Here is a 21851-nt window from a genome sequence, read left to right as displayed (position 1 = left end):
CTACCAGGCTTCTCGGTCCATGGGATTTTCCAGGCAAGAATACTGGAGCGGGTTACTATTTCCTTCTCCAGGAGATCTTCCCGACCCAGGGATTGAACCCAGGTAACCCACATTGTAGGCAGATGCTTTACCGTCTGAGCTACCAGGGAATGCAAAAAAGCAAAACGGCTGTCTGAGGAGGCCTTACAAATAGCTGTGAGAAGAAGAGAAGCGAAAAGCAAAAGAGAAAAGGAAAGATATAAGCATCTGAATGCAGAGTTCCAAAGAATAGAAAGGAGAAGATAAGAAAGCCTTCTTTAGCGATCAATGCAAAGAAATAGAGGAAAACAACAGAATGGGAAAGACTAGAGATCTCGTCAAGAAAATTAGAGATACCAAGGGAAGATTTTATGCAAAGATGGGATCGATAAAGGACAGAAATGGTATGGACCTAACAGAAGTAGAAGATATTAAGAAGTGGCAAGAATACACAGAAAAACTGTACAAAAAAGATCTTACCGTAAGATCTTTTTTATCTGGGTCTTAATACGACCCAGATAATCACAATGGTGTGATCACTTACCTAGAGTCAGACATCCTGGAATGTGAAGTCAAGTGGGCCTTAGAAAGCACCACTACGAACAAAGCTAGTGGAGGTGATGGAATTCCAGCTGAGCTATTTCAAATCCTAAAAGATGATGCTGTGAAAGTGCAGCACTCAATATGCCAGCAAATTTGGAAAATTCAGCAGTGGCCACAGGACTGGAAAAGGTCAGTTTACATTCCAATCCCAAAGAAAGGCAATGCCCCAAAATGTTCAAACTACCACACAATTGCACTCATTTCACACACTAGTAAAGTAATACTCAAAATTCTCCAAGCCAGGCTTCAGCAGTATGTGAACCGTGAAATTCCAGATTGTTCAAGCTGGTTTTAGAAAAGGCAAAGGAACCAGAGATCAAACTGCCAACATCTGCTGGATCATGGAAAAAGCAAGAGAGTTCCAGAAAAACATCTATTTCTGCTTTATTGACTATGCCAAAGCCTTTAACTGTGGATCACAGTAAACTGTTGAAAATTCTGAAAGAGATGGGAATATCAGACCACCTGATCTGCCTCTTGAGAAACCTATAGCAGGTCAGGAAGCAACAGTTAGAACTGGACATGGAACAACAGACTGGTTTCAAATAGGAAAAGGAGTATGTCAAGCTGTGTATTGTCGCCCTGCTTATTTAACTTCTATGCAGAGTACATCATGAGAAATGCTGGGCTGGAAGAAGCACAAGCTGGAATCAAGATTGCCGGGAGAAATATCAATCACCTGAGATATGCAGATGACACCACCCTTATGGCAGAAAGTGAAGAGGAGCTAAAAAGCCTCTTGTTGAAAGTGAAAGAAGAGAGTGAAAAAGTTGGCTTAAAGCACAACACTCAGAAAACTAAGATAATGGCATCTGGTCCCATCACTTCATGGCAAATAGATGGGGAAACAGTGGAAACTGTCAGATTTTATTCTGGGGGGCTCCAAAATCACTGCAGATGGTGACTGCAGCCATGAAATTAAAAGACGCTTACTCCTTGGAAGGAAAGTTATGACCAACCTAGATAGCATATTCAAAAGCAGAGACATTACTTTGCTAACAAAGGTCCGTCTAGTTAAGGCTATGGTTTTTCCAGTGGTCATGTATGGATGTGAGAGTTGGACTGTGAAGAAAGCTGAGTGCCGAGGAATTGATGCTTTTGAACTGTGGTGTTGGAGAAGACTTTTGGGAGTCCCTTGGACTGCAAGGAGATCCAACCAGTCCATCCTAAAGGAGATCAGTCCTGGGGGTTCTTTGGAAGGACTGATGCTGAAGCTGAAACTCCAGTACTTTGGCCACCTCATGCGAAGAGTTGACTCATTGGAAAAGACCCTGATGCTGGGAGGGATTGGGGGCAGGAGGAGAAGGGGACGACAGAGGATGAGATGGCTGGATGGCATCACCGATGGAGATGAGTTTGGGTAAACTCTGGCAGTTGGTGATGGACAGGGAGGCCTGGTGTGCTGCGATTCATGGGGTTGCAGAGTTGGACACGACTGAGCGACTGACCTGAATTGACAACTATATAATAATTAGATGTATATTATAGAAATAAGCATAATTATAACTACAACCAAATGAAAAAAAATTTTAAAAGAATATCCACTTTAGTTTAACCTTGAAAAGGTTTAAATTCTTTTCTGAACATGAGTTTATGCATTAATTTTAAAATAGCAATTTATAATATCTATGGTGATGCTGCTGTACACAACAAATGTAATTAAAATGCACAAGCAATAAATTAATCAAATTATCGAAATTTAAATGCACAATTTGGAAGATTGAGTTTTACTTCACAGATATTGATTAGAATATTTAAAATCTGTGACTGAAAGGATGAGGGCAATTATACATCACCTCTGTCATTCCTTTTTAACAGAAGCAACAAATAGTACAGTCTTTAGAAAACAGCTTATCCAAAATAATAATAGAATAAGTCAATAAGGAACATTACAACATTAGGTAATGAAACAACATGATTAATAGGATGAAATGGTACTAGTAAAACCCATGAAATACACAGCAAACTCAAGAGACACTTACATCTATATTAGCCACATAAATCGTAAAATTTAGAAATCTTGAAGGAACCATCACACTGAACCACAAGACAGTACTGCTGTCAAGACTTTTACTGCTATGTATTTACTACAGAAACAATATTTAAGATAACATAATTTCAATAATGGACTAAAAATATATGGACTGAAATGCCATTGTAGTCTTCCTGATCAGAAAGAATGAGTTCTGGAGAGAACCAATATTTTCCTTATAAAAATAGGAAGAGCTGAAACTTTGCATAAATTGGTCTTCAACAAGAACTTTCTGGAATAATTAAGGGATAAACTTAATTTTAACCCTTGATTTTTAAGAGTAATATCATACCAGAATATCAAATCAAATACCACCTTTTACTAAAACATATTAATATACAAAATGTTCTAAGGCACTAAGACATCCATGGAGATTAAGTGATGTGTCCAAGCTAGCATCTCATTAGTTCAATGGTGTTCCAATCCTTTGAATAAATAGAAATTAAGTTATAATACTTTTGATTTTGTACAAATGTGAAAGTGCTACAAATGATACCAGAACTTTGTATTTTGTGTCAATATAGATTCATTCTAAAAGGATCACTCAGAAATTATATCTATAGATAATAGACATTTGATCTGTTTTTCCATATGCAATAAGCTTCTTTCTTAAAAATAAGGAAGAAAAAATTCGAAAAGTCTAAACTTTTAGTGTAGTGGCTAGAGTTAGAAGTGTTAGTTGTTCAGTCATGTCAGACTCTTTGCAACCCCATGGACTATAGCCCACCAGGCTCTTCTCTCCATGGAATTCTTCAGGCAAGAATACTGGAGTGGGTTGCCATTCCTTTCTTAAGGGAGAGTTAGAAAATGCAAAACATAAATAGCTAAAATTATTTTTTTGACTGGAAAATTGTACTATGTTCAGAAATTAGAGTGGTATAATTAAACCAAGACAGTAAAATTAAATGAATGGTTTTAATATAATTCATCACCTAAAATACACAATAGGACTAGAAGGGATTTTTATATACCATATGTAGTTAATTCACATGTGATATTGGCCAACATAGTCAATGGTACACTGCTAAAGATATCATTTTTGGAATGGATCAATATGTGGGACTTCAGTGAGGGATGACATTCAATGGAAAAGCATCATATGGTATAGCTGAAACCATGGTCAGTTAATTTGATACTCACCTTTCAATAACAGAGCTCACATTCCATTTAAAAATAATCTGATTTTGCAAAATAATGGTAAATAAGAAGAGTAGGAAAGATGGTTATACCTAGGACATGAGGCAGCTCATAAAATATTATTTTTAAATAATGATACTGCCATTATAAGAGTGCTTAGTTGCTCAGTCATGTCTGACTCTTTGCAACCCCATGGACGGTAGTCCACCAGGCTGTTCTGTCCACCGGGACTCTCCAGGCAAGAATGCTAGAGTGGGTTACCATGCCCTCCTCCAGGGGATCTTCCTAACCCAGGGATTGAACCCAGGTCTTCTGCATTGCAGGCGGATTTTTACCATCTGAACCACCAGGGAAGCCCATCATGAGAGCAGTAATTTTCATTAGCTGTAAATGTTCTAAGTTGGGAAATACTTTGGCAAGTTTTATGGCCTGTGGCTTGGAAGGATCCAGAATTGAACATCTAATGTTCTGTTAAATTCTTTAACTTAAATACTCAACTAGTTAAGAACTATGATGTTACGAACAAGCTTATAATAGATTAAAACCCTGCTATGGCACACAGACCACAAAGGAAAATCAACAAACATCAGTTTTCCTTTTATACATAAACATAAAACATGCTCCACTTAATATTACTTGTAACCACTGCTATTAAAAACCTGTGAAAATTTCAGAGAGTAGCCTCATAAAAGGGATGACCAAAGATTATTTACATTAATGTATGTGTGTGTGTTTGTATACATTTATGAGCATGCATATGCATGATATGTATGTATGTATATATGCATATACATGTATATGTACTATAGAATTCCATTTATTACTTTAAAATTGCTTATACTAACAAAAGAAAGACTTTAGTTATGTACACTTGTAAATTGTCCAATTATGATAGGCAGCACTTTCTTCAATTATTGCATATGGTTTGAGATCAAAGATTTTCCTGTAACACTTAGAGAAGATGCATGCAAATAAAATACAATTAGAAACAACTTTTTTGCTTGTTTTTACAGAATAAAACTGGCAAACCTAAGAAGAAAGATCCCCCTCACCACAATTTATAAAAGATAGATGAAAATATCTAAGATAAACTTCTGAGATGCTTTGTATAGGTATTTCAAAGTACCTCACATGATCCTTGAATCATATACATACTTACTAAATACTTTGGGGGCTGAAAGGGGGAGGAAATAAACACAAATGAAACAAACTTTTCATTATTCAAAATCAAAGTCTTTATATTTTCTTAGCTATTTTCATTTGACGACCACTATAGACACTACAATAGGTTTGGCAGTTCTTATTTCACAAACAGAAAACTTCAGTATTAAGAATAAATTCACTTATTATGCTATACCATATCTGCTGAATGAAAATGAAAAAGGAGCTCTGTGCTTTACAAAATTACCTGATAATTCAGACTAAAAAAGAAATCACTTTGCCTTTTGGACAAAGAACATGAAGTCAGAAAGCACCAATGCATTCAGAAATTAAACTAGCCTCCTTTATTTAATAAGGTGTATCAGAGGGACACTTACCAGGGTCATCGGAAGGCATGTCCACAATCAGCTGGTCACTGTATTTTCCATATAAGCCATTAGCGCATATGGCTACTATTTGAAGAACATAACTCATATTGGGTAGTAAATTATTAAGAATAGCACCCTAAAAGAAAGATGGCAATAACTATACAAATTTGTCATTCTCAGAGGAGTGTTAACATACTAGACAGCTCTTCTTAGAAAACATTTTCTCATTTGTCAATAAAAAATTTTATATTTTATTAACCTAAGAAAAAATTTTACACAATGTTATCAGGCTGAGCTTGTGATATTTGTGAGTTAGGAAGATACTGGTAAACTATGCTTTCATTTATTTATTTATTTTTTTGCTCTGTAAAAATCAGATTTAGTTTCTGAAAATTTCATTTTTTAACTCAAACTCATGAAATTCATAAATGAGTAGCCAAAAGTGTAGATTACTACTTTAGACAAGCATGTAGCATTTATAAGAAGCAAAATGTGAAAAACTAATTTCTTTCTTTTTCTTAACAATATGTAAACCAGACAATAATAGAATTATTACCTTCTTCACATCATTACTACTACTACTACTACTACTAAGTCGCTTCAGTCATGTCCGACTCTGTGCGACCCCATAGACGGCAGCCCACCAGGCTGAAATGAAAAATAGTATATCTCATAAATTCCACTTACAAATTTCTCAATTCACAGTGTTTGTTCTAGACATCTAAATTAAAAAGTTGTTACAAATCTCCTCATTTTGTTTATATGATATTCCACACCAGTTTTTGTTTAGATGCAGGTTCCTAGGGCTTAAGGGACTCCTGCTGTCTGTATTCAGAGTTCAGTGTCTTGGACCTGCACTGGGGGCTTCCCTAAGCCACACCCAGATGGGATTTTTTCAATTACACCACAAGTGCCAAGGAAAAGTTAATACTGAGATGCTCAGAATCTGTTCTTTATTTTCTTTAATTCTTGTCATGGGTGGAGAGGAAGAAGACATGCATCATTTCCCAAGGATTACCTGCCTCGTGTCCCAAAAGTTCTGTCTCAATTGACTTCACATTTGTTACTTGGGAATTTGAGTCAAAGAAAAGGACTTTCAAGACCTACACTATTTTCTACTCTATTTCCCTTGTGCTGATACAGTACGATGAGGAAACAACAGACAGCTGTATCACAGCACTGAATATTCTAGACCCAATTCCCTCCCTAACGGGAAGTTGTCGTTCTGTCGCTAAGTCGTGTCCGACTCTGCGACCCCAAGGACTGCAGCACAGCAGGCTTCCCTATCCTTCACTATCTCCTAGGGCTTGCTCAAACTCATGTCCATGGAGTCAGCGATACTATCCAACCATCTCATCCTCTGTCGTCCCCTTCTCCTCCTGCCCTCAATCTTTCCCAGCATCAGGGTCTTTTCCAATGAGTTGGCTCTTCAGAACGGGTGGCCAAAGTATTGGAGTTTCAGCTTCAGCAGCAGTCCTTCCAATGAATATTCAGGATTGATTTCCTGAGGATTGATTGGTTTGATCTCCTTGCTGTCCAAGAGGCTCTCAAGAGCCTTTTCCAGCACCACAATTCGGAAGCATTAATTCTTTGGCACTCAGCCTTCTTTATGGTCCAACCCTCACATTCAACTGTGAAAGTACAAAGTATTTGACTGTTCTTTGAGTACTTTTCTTTGTAAAGAAAGGCTATACTAGATGATATCTAGCTCTAAGTCTTCTGAAAGTTATTATTGGCGAAGTTGTAGTCTCCATGTAATTAAAAATAGTAGTAAGAACCTAGGGCTTGCCTGGTGGCTTGGATGGTAAATAATCTGCCTGCAATGCAGGAGATGTACATTCGATCCTTGGGTTGAGAAGATTCCCTGGAGAAGGGAATGGCTACCCACTCCAGTATTCTTGCCTTGAGAATTCCATGGACAGAGGAGTCTGGCAGGCTATAGTCCATGGATTCGCAAAAAGTCAGACATGACTGAGCGACTACATTTTCACTTCACTAGTATTAATCACTGTAAATTTTGAATAATTAAATATAGCTTCTGCATCCCTATCTCCCCGCTAGAGAGCTCATACAAAGCCTAAAGCCATCAAAGGCAACAGTATACAATCATTTGTAAGTTCTTATCCTAGATATTAAACCACAATGACTACAATGCTATCAATACATGAAACAATTGATCTTATAGTTACCAAATCTTGATAGCCATCTGTCAAAAACTCATGCTTGGTTTGGTCTTCTCCCTCCAACTGCTGGTACAGAACGGCAAACTTCTCGATCATGGTATCATAAACTACTCGAGGTCTCTCCCACGTAACAAGAAGGCTAGTATAATTCTCTGGGTCAGCTTGAACATTTTCTGGTTCTGAACTACAAACTTCAGAGGAAAAAAAAGTACAGTTATTGACACAACTGTCACCCTCTAGAATCTTAACAAGTGAAACATATTCTATGAACATTTTTGTTGTATTTTCAGAGAGGTTGAAAAGTTACACTTTCCCACTGTGGTTCTTTTGTTCACGCCATTTCCTGTATCTGAACTACTTCCCCATTCCCCACTGTGAATGAAAAAGATTGCCTTCCTAGTAAACAAAGGATGTTGCAACCATCAAGCCATCACATTAGAGCCTCCCTAATGGTGTACCCTGAGGAAACTCAGGATGAGAAAACAGGAAACTGGTCCCAGGTAGCTGAGGCCTATACCCAAGGAGCAATTTCAGTGAGACCAGACTCTTGAACTTTCACATACACAGAAAAGTGCTAACTTCCTTGAGAGTTCTGGTTTTCTCTAATTAACAGTAATCTTTTGGTGTTCCTACTATGTAGTCTTTGATGCAAAAACTCCTACATATCCTGATTCCCCCCTTGCTTCTTTAGAACAGCCCCTCAATGTGATCTGAGAGTCCTGTCTCCCAGGGTTGAAGTCCTCAGAATGTTCACCAAATAATCCATAACTCTCGACTTTTAGCTTGTGCATTTTTTTTCAATCAACATCTCCTACCTCTGTTCAAGTCTGACCTTCAAAGAATGTCTTCACCAAGTGCAGTATTTTCTGTTATGCACACTCTGACCTCTGCTGGATTGATATCTGTCATTTTCAATTGTCTGTCTTGTTTTACCATAATTATTGCATTAATTGTATGTTCTCCTATATTTTTCTTTTCTGAACAAGTCTTTGCTCCTCTGTGTGTGCATGCTAAGTTGCTTCAGTCGTGTCTAACTCCTTGTGACCCTATGACTGTAGCCTGCGAGGCTCCTCTGTCCATGGGATTCTCCAGGCAAGAATACTGGAGTGGGTCGCCATGCCCTTCTCCAGGGGATCTTCCCGACCCAGGGATTGAACGCACATCTCTTATGATTCCTGCATTGGCAGGCAGGTTTTTTACCATTAGCACCACCTGGAAAGCCGATCTTTATTCTGCGAGTAGATTATAAGCATAATAACCAGAGGGTTTTTTTTTTTTAATTTCTATATTGCATAGAAAACTGTCTTGAATGTAGGGGGAATACAAATTCATTTTCAGAAATAAACAAAGGATATCTTCAAGTGTGTGGTATTTTTATTATTCTTATTTGGCACTGACAAATATGCTTAGCTCATATGAGGAGAATTTCAAAACTAAAAGATGGTCTTGTTTGTAAATCTTTGAAATCATAAAAAATTCCCTATCACAGAAAACCATAGGAGAACAACTGAAACTATTATTTCAATATTTTTGCTGACAAAAAAGTTGCACTTTGGCCTCATAAATAGATTAAGCAATTAATTCCAGAGAATTATAAGATATGTCTGTCTCAGCTGAAAAAATATTTTGAAACTCGTTTGGGGACTTCTTAAAATGAACTGAAGCCCGTGCTGGAACTCATGGCAAAAATGCAGTCCCATCAGAAAGAGCACTCTGATACTTTCTGAAATACATTCATAATGTGATCCTCTGAACTAGTTGTGAAGAAAAAAATTAAAAATGCATGATATCATGCTAATGAAGCACAGTAATAAATATAATATCTTCCAGGCTGGAAGAGTTGGGGAAGAGAGGGAGAGAAAGGTCTCCAAAGTCAAACAGTAATCACTATGCTCACAGAATCCAGGCTTTGCTTTAAAGGTATCCCTGAAGTTACAAAGTCACCGCACGAGACCACGCAGTCCACTGAAGTCAACCAATCATCACCACTACCAAAACTATTTCTAGGACTCATGCAAGCAGCACCCTGAGAATGTAACCAAAAAGCCTTGTTTTATCTTTACTGGGCTGTAGTTTTCCCCATGAACACAGGAGGGCACCTAAAACTACCAACTGACCTTATAAATGGCAACATTTTATATACAGTATTCAATAACAGACATTTTAGCGTATGTATGCTATGCTAGCAGTGGTATACCAATGAGTCAGAGCAATATAAATACATATACACATATATGCTTTAAATCAATAGAGGAATAACTTTATATGAGTTAGACACAGAACTTTTCACTGTTAAAATTATAGTGTTATTTGTTTATCAGGGATATAGGGTACAGTGTTCCTTTGGAAATAAGAGAACAATTCTTTCATTATCAAAAAACATGAATTCAGAATAAGAAAATGTGTTCCTATTTAGGTCTAGACTGCATCATCATTCCTCTATCTAGTGACACTTCTACAAATGTCCACCAGATGGCAGAAGAGCATCACATAATCTCAAAAGTGAGGCGGTCAGGTAACTTACCATTAGAGACACAAGACTGCCTTGGTCTGCTTCTGATGAACCTCTTGTCTGTTTTTAAAAGGCTGAAAGTGATTTTGGATAATATCATTTGTGGATTTTGTTCAAAAGTCAACTCCACTTTGCATAGAGTGAGAATGATTTAAGTGAACTCTTTTCCTCAAAGATGAAACTATCATAAAATGCATGGAAGTTTTATACACGCACACAAAACATGAAAGTTGGAGAAAAATACAAAATTACTGACTTCAAAATACACAAAGGACTGCTTCCTCAATAGTGCAAGGAATTTTGATCAGGTGTCTGTGTTTATCTCCCCTTAATATTAGAAATCAGCAGGTATTTCAAATTCTAAGAATCAGTATTAATATAAAATAGGACTCTAAAAAGAAATTCACATTTCTTTGCCACCAGGATTTAATTCATTTACTTACTTCTTTATATATCTGTAAAAGCTTGTTAGTAACAACAGACTGGTTCCAAATAGGAAAAGGAGTATGTCAAGGCTGTATACTGTCACGCTGCTTATTTAACTTATATGCAGAGTACATCATGAGAAATGCTGGACTGGATGAAGCACAAGCTGGAATCAAGATTGCCGGGAGAAATATCAATAACCTCAGATATGCCGATGATACCACCCTTATGGCAGAAAGTGAAGAGGAACTTAAAAGCCTCTTGTTGAAAGTGAAAGAGGAGAGTGAAAAAGTTGGCTTAAAGCTCAACATTCAGAAAACTAAGATAATGGCATCTGGTCCCATCACTTCATGGCAAATAGATGGGGAAACAGTGGAAACAGTGTCAGATTTTATTTTGGCGGCCTCCAAAATCACTGTAGATGGTGATTGCAGCCATGAAATTAAAACTTTCTTTGGGAGGAAAATTATGACCAACCTAAATAGCATATTCAAAAGCAGAGACATTACTTTGCTAAAAAGGTCCATCTAGTCAAGGCTATGGTTTTTCCAGTGGTCATGTATGGATGTGAGAGTTGGACTGTGAAGAAGGCTGAGTGCCGAAGAATTGACGCTTTTGAACTGTGGTGTTGGAGAAGACTCTTGAGAGTCCCTTGGACTGCAACGAGATCCAACCAGTCCATTCTAAAGGAGATCAGTCCTGGGTGTTCTTTGGAAGGACTGATGCTAAAGCTGAAACTCCAGTACTTTGGCCACCTCATGCAAAGAGTTGACTCATTGGAAAAGACTCTGATACTGGGAGGGATTGGGGGCAGGAGGAGAAGGGGACCACAGAGGATGAGATGGCTGGATGGCATTACCGACTCAATGGACATGAGTTTGAGTGAACTTCGGGAGTTGGTGTGCTGCAATTTATGGGGTCGCAAAGACTCGAACACAACTGAGCAACTGAACTGAAGTGAACTGAATTTAATAGTTCAAATGTATATTGTAATTAAAAACTTATTTTTAAACACTCCTTTTGTTTATTGATAATCATAGCTTAGTAACACATTATAAGCTATAGCTGAAGCTTATCTTTTAGATGCTAAAATACAGAATTTTCTAGAAAAAACTATATACTTTAGAATGTATTCAAGAGAAAGACTAGTACTTCTATATATAGTCTATGACCTTGCCAACGGGTTACTTTTCTAAGGTAGGACATCCTACCTATCTCCTAAATAACAATCTTGCTAATTCACCACTTGCTGTTCAGACATAAAACTGGGTAATGTTTCAAATATAAAACTGACTACAGAGTAAGTTATTAATTTTCACTAATTTTTCCAAGCTTCCCTTGTTCTTCACATTAAAATTAGTTTATCTTATTAGAAGGGCATACATTTTATAAAGCATATTTCTAGATTGAAAAATCAAGAAAGGCTTTCCAGATCAACATGTACTGACACCAGTTACAAGCTACATAATGAGATAGTAACAAAATATAATTTCACTGATTATAGGGAGCTCAGTACTATGTTGTGGAGAAGGAAATGGCAACCTACTCCAGTATTCTTGCCTGGAGAATCCCATGGACAGAGGATCCTGGTGGGCTACAGTCTGTGGGGTCACAAAAGTCAGACACAACTGAGCAAATAAACCTACTACCAGAACTATGTTGAGGTCCCATTTCCTTCTTTAGGAGAGAATCACATGCCCTGATTCCTTTCTACGAGCTACATGTGACTTGTATCATAGTCACTGATTCTTTAAAGAACACTGACCAAGGAGAATCTGGTTCCTGCAAGCTCAAGGCTATGAGTCAAGCTGTGACAAAGCTGGGGTCCTTGTCAAGTTGCACAGAATACAAGCAATACTTTAGTATAAGTGCAAACCAGATGGCACTAGCAGTAAAGAATCTGCCTGCCAATACAGGAGACACAAGAGATGGGGGTTCAATCCCAGGGTCCAGACCATCTCCTGGAGGAGGGCATGACAACCCACTCAAATATTCTTGCCTGGAAAACTCAATGGACAGAGGAGGCTGGCAGGCTACAGTCCATGGGGCCTCAAAGAGTTGGACATGACAGCACTCAGCACAAGTGCAAAGGATCCTCACATATAAAGAATGAGAGGTTCTTAATTAAAAACTTGTTTTTAACATTGACTTCTCATCTGCTTGGCTCTAGGCACTCTTGGACATACAAATAAAGGAGGTACCATCTTTGCCTTCAGGAAACTCATTTCTAGGATAGCCTCTCACCCTTAAATTTAGTAAGCCATTAAATGTAATGGGTGCTTTTAGTTTCCAAATCCTAGATGCCATTTACAGAGGAATGCAAAATAAACTGTAAAAAAAATTCTGTCATTTAGCCAAATTAGGTTGTGCTTTTCAAAAGTATAGGTTTTTACCCACTAGAAATTATAAAAACTTCACAAACATAGCTCACAAAGTCCTCCACCTTCTCATTACTTAAATGAATGGATATGAAGAGTGAACACCTCCTACACAGGAATGTCCACATCTTGCAAGTCCCATAAGATTAATAGGCAAGGCACTGAGTGTCACGAGGAAACAAGAAAAAAAGGTAGGAAAAGAAAAGGAAATAAGTGAAGAAAAGCACAAAGGAGGAGAACATGACAACTTTCACTGTGGCAAGTCTCGTGATGAGCTCATCATTAAGCTGGTGCAGATGGTCCAGGGGAGACAGACGGTCCCTTCTGTCCCTGCTGCTCTACATGCCCCCTTGGGAAAGGGACACATGCCCTGGGGGAGAAGGTGCAGTCTTAGCTCCATGGATCATGAATAAAAATGAAGAGGGAGGTGAAAAGATGGGGTGATGATTTTGAGGGAGTGGCAGAGAAAATGTCACTAGGTTTTTACCCAGTATTTCCCATTGTCTTTGAGGTTTGGTACAGGTGGACACAGCCCATGGCAAAGTACTTCCATGAATTCACACTAGTAAATCCACCACCTTCTTGCTTGGGGTTTATGAGCCTCATTTTAAAAATTACCGAGACAGGTAATGTAATGACTACTGTGAGAAGAACCTGAAGAGTAACGGACTCAGAAGACAATCGATATTAAGGTTGTGATCTCCCTTCAGGGAGTAGCAGATGTTAACAAAACTAATGTAAAGATTGCCACAAATGCTAAAGAGAATAACTAAAAATGATCTGTTATTGCTTTGTACTTTTCAATGATTACATGCCATTCCCTTTAGATAAGTAACCCAAAAAAAAAAAAAAATCTTTCAAATTGTACCTCAATCAGTCAGTCTTCTCTAGGAATACACAGTAACTTTGTCAACCATTCAATTCATAACATACAATCTTCCAAGAAGTAAATAATCTTCCTGTACTTTTCTCTATATAGTTAGAGCAGTTAATGTACATGTGACCTTAATGAATGCTATTTACAACTACTGACCTTCTCAGGAAGGTGGGTCTCCTGATGCATAATTCATCGTGACATTTTCTCAGGAAATAACAGAAAATTTCTCATAGCTCAAATACAACATTAAGCTATGAAGACACACTTTTCATGCTACCCTTCCTTGAAAATCATTTCATATTTTATAGTTTTTTTACAGTTTGCATTATGTGTATTACAATGCTAGCAAATGAGATTAAAAGTGCATTTATAACTCTACTTAACAAATGAAAACCTTAAACATGGAAAACTTGGATAGCACCCTATACTTGTGATAGCTTGCCCTCCGTCTCTATATACAAATAGACAGCTGCACGCGCACACACACATATACAAGAGTACATACACAAACACACACACACTGTATTAATAGAAGCTATAAGTCTGGAGTATACAATAGTATACACACACACACACACACACACACACACACACACTGTATTAATAGAAGCTACAGATCTGGAGTATATTATGTTCGAGGGACTGGACTGCCTTGCAAACTTTAACTTATTTAAACCTCACAACAACCCTACAAGGTGGCCATTTTAAAAAATTTAAAAATATATATGTATTTTGGCCATGTCTTGTGGCCTGTGGGATTTTAGCTCCTTGACCAGCTACTGCACTCGTGCCCCCTGCAGTGGAAGCATGAAGTCTTAATCACAGCACAGCCAGGGAATCCCAAGGTGGGCATTTTAAACTCATTTTATCAGTGAAGAGAATGAGGCTTAAAAAAATTAAATAACTAGACCATATTTATGTAACTAATAAGTATCTGCACTGGGGTTTGAAACCAAAAGTTGACTGGGCTTTAAAGCCCCGCTCCTTCCCACTGTACTTCAGGAGGCCCCGGCTTCTAGGGGGAGAGTCTTGCTAGTGGGAGGAGAGGGCAGCGGGCAGGAAGGCAGGGGACAAAGCTGGACATCATCTCCTGTTTGTGTGGTTACTGACATATATTTCTCATTAACTAAAAAACAATCTTTACTAATTCCTTCAAGATCAAATGGTTCTACTAAATTCTGTGATTCTTAGAAGAGCCAGCACCCATTCCATGATGCCCAAAGTGCATGCCTTTTAATAAATAGCAATGCTATGTAAAAATGCAAAAATAGAGGACTGAGTTCTGGTAAAATACTCATTCATTCACAAATGTTTACTGAGTTTTCCAATGAACGCAAAAAAGCAAATAAGGCTTGATCTCTCCCCTCAAGAAGTTTACATGGATATGCAGACCTCACATGGCTTTTGCAATTACTTGTGATATATTTTGCAAAATATATTTTTCTACCATGCATTTACCAATTGTAGGATTCTAACAATTTTCATGACATGTTTTCCTTCTCTCTTGCTCAAAATGAGGACATTATATATTTAAAATAGCAAAATAAATATGTATAATCTGAAAGTCCCAAGCTGGGTGACAAATTTAATAAATTGCTATGATGATACTATACATAAAATTAAGAATGGTATTAATGATACACTGATATAACGCAGTAATGCAAAATAAAAAACAGAGAAGTATGATACAGCCTCATTTTTGTGAGACATAATAATATATTTTTAACTTAAGAGAAAGGCTAGAAAGATATTCCCCAAAATTCTCATAGCAGTTATCTCTGGGTAATAATATTATAGGGGATTTTTATTTTCTTCTGTGTGCTTATCTATTTTTTCCTTTTTTACAATGTTCATGTAATAAAAACATACTTTCAGATTAAATTTAATAAAGATTAAATCCTGAACATAAATGCAACCCTCAATTCTTATTTTCAAATTCAGTTCAAGAAAGTAAAAGGGCAATACTGTATCATTAAGGAAAAAAAAAATCATAGGAATATGCACATGGGAATTAAGAGCTTGTTGAATGCAAATACTCGTTGCAAGAATTCAATCATAGTTCTAGTTTTTGTAAAAAGCCAATACTAAGTTTTTAAAAAACTTTTGTTATTAAAGTCATCAGGTTTTACTAAAAAGTTATGCAAGGATAAATTATGTTCCCTTATAAATATAAAGCATAGTGGAGAGAGCTTTGGAAGTCTTCAGAATTGGGAAGACCAGGGTACAAATACTCACTCCAACCTTTTACAGTTCTGTGAACTTGGGTGAACCAGTTAATATCAGCTTCCCAAACTATAAAATGAGAAAAACAAGCCTAATGCCTGGTTGAACACACTGGTTCATTTGATATATGTTAGCCATTACTGCTTTTGTTATGATTACTTTTAGCCATAATCACTTAACTGTGAAAACGGGGACTTCCCTGGTGGTCCAGTGGTTAAGACACTGAGTTTTCCAAGGAAGGGGATGCAAGTTTGATCCCTGGTCAGGGAAATGAGATCCCACATGCCATGTGGTGTGGCCAACATTTTTTAATTAAAAAAAAAAAGAAAAACCAATATTCTACACTAAATCCATTCATATGGGTTTACGCAAGAAGCACCCATCAAGCTATATCCTGCCATACTTTTATTATACACAATTCAATTCCTTCATTTTGTGACTAGCTGATGAATGAGAGCTTTACTCTTGCCCAGCAATGGAGGCAAAGTGATAAAAGACTTCGTTACTTCTTTCAGAGGGTGGTGGTGGGGACAGATAAGTAAACAGACAATATCATACCGCAGCACCTGCTGGGAAGTCTGGATGCACAGAGTGTAGGAGCTCCTGGCACACTGTGCACCTCCAGAAGAGCATCATTTATCTGGTATCCTATGGACAACAGAGGATGAGATGGCTGGATGGCGTCACTGACTCGATGGACGCTGAGTCTTAGTGAACTCCGGGAGTTGGTAATGGACAGGGAGGCCTGGCGTGCTGCGATTCATGGGGTCACGAAGAGTCGGAAACAACTGAGCGACTGAACTGAACTGAATGGGCTCAGCACTTCCATAAACGCACAGTCCTTTCTTGGGCCACTGCCAGGCTTGGTAGGGCTGGGTGGAGGGTCAGACACGGCTCCTTGGTGGAGGCAACTGTTTATGTACTTGAGTCTTGAGGACGAGGAGGAGGCAACAAAGGAAGACTGCAAGGAAGAACACGCCATGGGAAGGAAAAAGCGTGTCTGGGTGCCACCTGGGAGAGTATGGTCTGCCCTCTTCAGGGACCTCACTGAATTCAGGATAAAGGAACGAAGCTGGCCGGGGAAGAGTAAGCACTGAGGCCAGTAAGTAGACAGGACCTATCACGCAATGACAAACAATTTGGATTTTATTCTAAAGGCAGTGGGAGCCGCTTGTGTGTGCTGTGCTCGCTCACTCAGTCGTGTCTGACTTTTTGTGACCCCATGACTGCAGCTCTCCAGGCTACTCTGTCCATGAAATTTTTTAAGCAAGAATACTGGAGTGGGTTGCATTTCCTCCTTCAGGGGATCTTCCTGACCCAGGGATCAAACCCATGTCTCTTGATTCTCCTGCACTGGGGCAGGCAGATTCTTTACCAATGAGCCACCTGGAAAGCCCATGGGAGCCACTGAAGAGTTTTAATACAATATAACTAATAACTAGTTCGACTAATACAGTATGACTAACACATGGCCAAAACATTGTATATATTTTGTTATTTGGTCATTTGTATTTCAGAAAAGGAGATGGTTAGATCTATTTATTTTTTTTAAATCAATTGGGGATTATTTACCACACAGGAGGTTTTAGTATTTAGTATTGTTGGTAGAAATATAATTAAATTTCCTCACTTTGGAGCAACTGATTTGAAACAATGTCACAGTAAACACAGCAATTTATCACTGTTGTACTTTGTTTATGTTGTGGTTAAAGGATAAACAATTTTCACAAATATTACTTTGAAACAACAGAAATATGCTGCTTTAATGCCTAATCTTCAAAAGCAGACGATTATTGAATTAATATTATACACAGCCAAAAATTCCTTACAGGACTGGGATCAAAGACCATGTTCTTGGAAAGGTTTTCAGTCCCCAAAGCAGAGGCCACTTCAACTCTTTCTTTCATGAACCAGCACACCCTCACAGTGAACTGAAAAGAACAAGTCAGTAGATGCAATGACTGTGTCCTCTGGACACTTTGAAAGGCTTCTGACTGCTGTGTGAGCTTCAAAAGACCCAGAGGGCACTCCACAGGCTTTCCCTCTGCCTCCTCTGCATCGCCTGGGCTTGACAAGGACAAACTTCTTTTCTTTCAAAGAAGGAAACTGGGGAAAGGACTCACTTTTTATTCATTAATAATTCAGTGCCTTGGGTTTCTGTCCTTACTAGGCACTAGCCTCTCTGGGAGCTGCCAACACACAGATGAGTACTTCTTTAAAACCCCAACACACGTTAAGACTCAGGTCAAATGCACGTCCCCCACGGAGATTCCCAAGTTATCTCAACAAGAAGCAATCTTCCCAAGCTCTGAACACCTCACCCTTATTCTTTCCCTTCTTATAGCTGTTAACACAAGCAAATGCCATAAAGTGAATTTGGAGGTGTGTAGGTGGCTGCTATATGTTTTAGGAAAAAACCTTCCTTCCTGAATCTCAATGTTTCTTACTTGCAAAATGGTGTTATGCATGGAAGGAGGAACAGATTTTCTTTATCGTGTGTGCACATAATTCGCAACTGTATTATTGATTTGGCTGTGTTGGGTCTTACTATGGTACACTGGATCTTCGTCGCATCATGTGGGGTCTTTCCTTGTGGCATGGACTCTTTAGTTGTGCCTGGGTGTAGCTGCTCCCTGGCATGTTGCAGGGAAGAATCTTAACCGCTGGATCACCAGGGAAGTCCCAAGGACAGATATTTGTAATTGTCATTTTATAAATATGGCAACTGAGATTCAGAGAAGTTAAATAGCTTACCTAAAGGCTACAACTCTTCAAAATATTTCCCAAAATCAAAGTCTCGTATATTGTCCATGATATCACAATTACCTCCTATAACAATGAATTTAATAGGACTTACAGAAAAATTATATTTCAATACACACCTGCTTCATGAATCTCTTCCTTTCCAGTATATGAGGAAAACACCTGCCTGGAGAACTTGTATTGTTGTTCTCGAAAATTATTTTGTAAGTAGTCCATCAACATGACATAACCGGACTGTTGCATTGTAAGAACTTCACAGAAAACAGCCAACTGGAAAGAAGATAATTTAACTTATAATTTAACATACTTGCTTCAAAGGCATATCAGCAAATGCTTTAAAACACATATTCTGTAGAAAATATTTCTTTTAAAATTGCTTCAAATTACTCCATTTGTTTGAACTTCCAAGATTACCTGGCTTTCAGAAATGCTAACTGTCTCTTTAAAAATAATCCAGTCAACGGTGTCTGTGCAGGGAGGAGATGTCAGGGAGCCATTGTAAGTGTAATACTTGTCAGTTGAGTTTGGCAGAAGGTTCAGCAATGTGAATGGATCCAACGCAGCCTGTTTCCCTACAAAGGAATCATATACATCTCAGCTGAAATCTTAACACTGGAACTTAGCTGTTCAAAGCCACTATGAAACTGAGACATATATTTTGGTCTGTATTTAATCAGAACTTAAATTTTAAGAACGTTTTAGATACATATCTAAAATGGAGATAAAACTGACATATTCTAAATTTTCTTGCACATATCTCAACATAGTGTTAGTTGCTCTATCTTTACATGGGCAAGATGCTGGAAAGATTATTTTTACATATGAAAGATTCAGAAATCATATGGCCGTATGAATAGATATTGGGAAATCATTCAGTAAGATTGAATACCAACTTCTGGAAAACAAAACCATATTCTGATGAAAATTATCTATAATGAACATCATATTTTAGGATGACTTACTGAAAGGTCTTCCCCTAGTGATAAAGAATGGGAAAAGCACGTCTTATAGCACCATTTTTTACACTGAACTGGAGGACCAGGACATTTTTTTTACTTACAACAAAGTAAGAAAAAGGAAAAAAAAGGCAAAGATGAACTAAGAGAACAATGGAAGAGAATAAAGAGTCCAGACCCACACATATGTGATTATTTGACTCATAACAGGAAAAATTATTACGTAGTTGAAATACATGGCCTTTTCTATAAACCATGCTGTATCAATCAGATATACTTATGCAAACCATGAATCTTTATTCCCTCCTTCACACCATAATCACAAATCATTTCTAAGTAGAGTCTGGATCTAAATGTGGACCGAACAATAAAGCTTTTAGAATAAAACATAGAAAACTATCTTCATAATCGTAGGATAGGTTGAGATTTATGAAATAGCTTGCAAAAAGTGTTATTCACAGAGGGAAAAATGATCTACCTGATACTCAAAGTCTATTTGTCAACAGTCACCATTTAGAGAGTAAAAAGGCAAGACAAAGAATAGGAAATGTATTTCAAATTTTATACATGTAATAAAAAATATTGATTTTTTAATTTATAAGTTGAATTAAGAATAGCGAATTCCTACAAAAAATTGGTAGAGCTTTCCTAAGTCTGGGAACCTTGAAACAACCCAATTATAGCTGTCTCCTTGAAAAGTCCCATTTTTGATCTTGCATCTTTCAAATGGCTCTTACCAAAGGTACTGCCTTGGCCATTTAGCCCTCTGCGTACCAGTTCTCACTCATATGGGCAGCAATATGCTTCCCAGGAGCTTCCCAGGTGACTCAGTGGGTAAAGAATCTGCCTGCAATGCAAGAGACGCAGGAGAAGTGGGTTTGATCCCTGGGTGGGGAAGATCCCCTGGAAGAGGGCATGGCAACCCATTCTAGTATTCTTGCCTAGAGAGAACCATGGATAGAGGTGCCTGGCTGGCTACAGTCCATAGGGTTGCAAAGAGTCGGACATGACCAAAGTGACTGGGCACACACGCATGCTTACTAGTATCTAACTTACTTTCCCATCCTCTTGACTTACCCAGCCAAGTGCATGTCTTCTTTTCTGTCTCATACATTTAGGTCATTAAGAAATAGTCCTCGAAGCTAATTTCATCTAGTCTAAGTGAAGTGCCACAGTGCAGAGTAGTACCATATGAATTATCTGGGGAGCATTAAAAAAAAAAATACTAGTGTCCCAGACCCCATCTGCAGCAGTGGGACTTAGGTACCTACTTTTTTTAGGCTTGGTGTGCCTACATATTTTAAAAAGAATCCCCAGGTGATTCAAACATGCAGCCAGGGTTGAAAACCTCAAGTAGAGTGAAAGCTTTGCAAGATTTTAGTCTTAGTGAATCCCACATTCCTCCTTTTAAAATGAAATAATTGGATCCGATGACCTTAACAGTATATTACAGTTCTATACAATATGAAGACTGGACACAACCTCATGGAAAAAAAATTATTTCCACTGGGCTTTCCAAGTGACTCAGTGGTAAAGAATCTGCCTGCTAATGCAGGAGATGCAAGAGACCTGGGTTTGATCCCTGGGTCAGGAAGATCCCCTGGAGTATGAAGATGACAACCCGCTCTAGTATTCTTGCCTGGAAAATTTCAGGGACAGAGAAGTCTGGTGGGCTACAGCTCATGAGGTTGCAAAGAGCTGGACACGACTGAGCACACTAGCACACACAAAAATTAAATTATTGAATATTAATTTTCCTGTAATACAGAAATTTTTTCAGGAAGAGGGCTAGTGCTAATAAAATTATAGATAACTTCTTCCAGCCTGAAGTTAAGACTAAATCTTAAAAGTAAAAAACCTGTTGATTGAATTGATAGTGCTGTATATGTACAACCTAAATCTAGTTTTAATCCACTAGAAAATTCAGGTTACATTAGGTTTAAAGGATTAATTAGTAACTTCTAAAAGTATGTCTTCCTCTCCTGCAATGTCAAGACAAGATTATTTAGAATTCAGACTCAGATTCAAGTTCTCAGAAACTAAGGAAACTATTTCAAACATGTGAATATTTAAACATTTTCAAATTTATGTTTTTGATATCTGGAACGTTTGTGATTAAATAGCCTCCTTTTTAATCATCAATGGACTACAATTCTTCCTTTGATGAAGGAAAAACTTTTACAAATGTTCTGTGGAAATGTGGAGGTGGAGAAT

The 21851-nt window shown here is 37.9% G+C and overlaps 1 protein-coding gene across 4 annotated transcripts in view; it reads right to left on the bottom strand.

Annotated features, from left to right (window-relative positions):
* Positions 1–21851, bottom strand: part of PTPRZ1 (protein tyrosine phosphatase receptor type Z1) — a 199164-nt gene that overhangs the window by 60460 nt on the left and 116853 nt on the right. For all 4 annotated transcript variants that reach the window (XM_004008014.5, XM_042248748.1, XM_042248749.1 and 1 more), the window contains exons 7-10: positions 19096–19253; positions 18801–18951; positions 7509–7693; positions 5329–5455 (exon numbers count right to left, since the gene is read on the bottom strand). In XM_004008014.5, the coding sequence (XP_004008063.3) occupies positions 5329–5455; positions 7509–7693; positions 18801–18951; positions 19096–19253 (621 nt within the window). The remainder of the gene's footprint in view (positions 1–5328; positions 5456–7508; positions 7694–18800; positions 18952–19095; positions 19254–21851) is intronic.

This window comes from Ovis aries, chromosome 4 (genome assembly GCF_016772045.2).
Source record: "Ovis aries strain OAR_USU_Benz2616 breed Rambouillet chromosome 4, ARS-UI_Ramb_v3.0, whole genome shotgun sequence".
In the NCBI taxonomy this organism is placed as follows: domain Eukaryota; kingdom Metazoa; phylum Chordata; class Mammalia; order Artiodactyla; family Bovidae; genus Ovis; species Ovis aries.
This window is presented reverse-complemented; position numbering and strand designations above follow the sequence as displayed.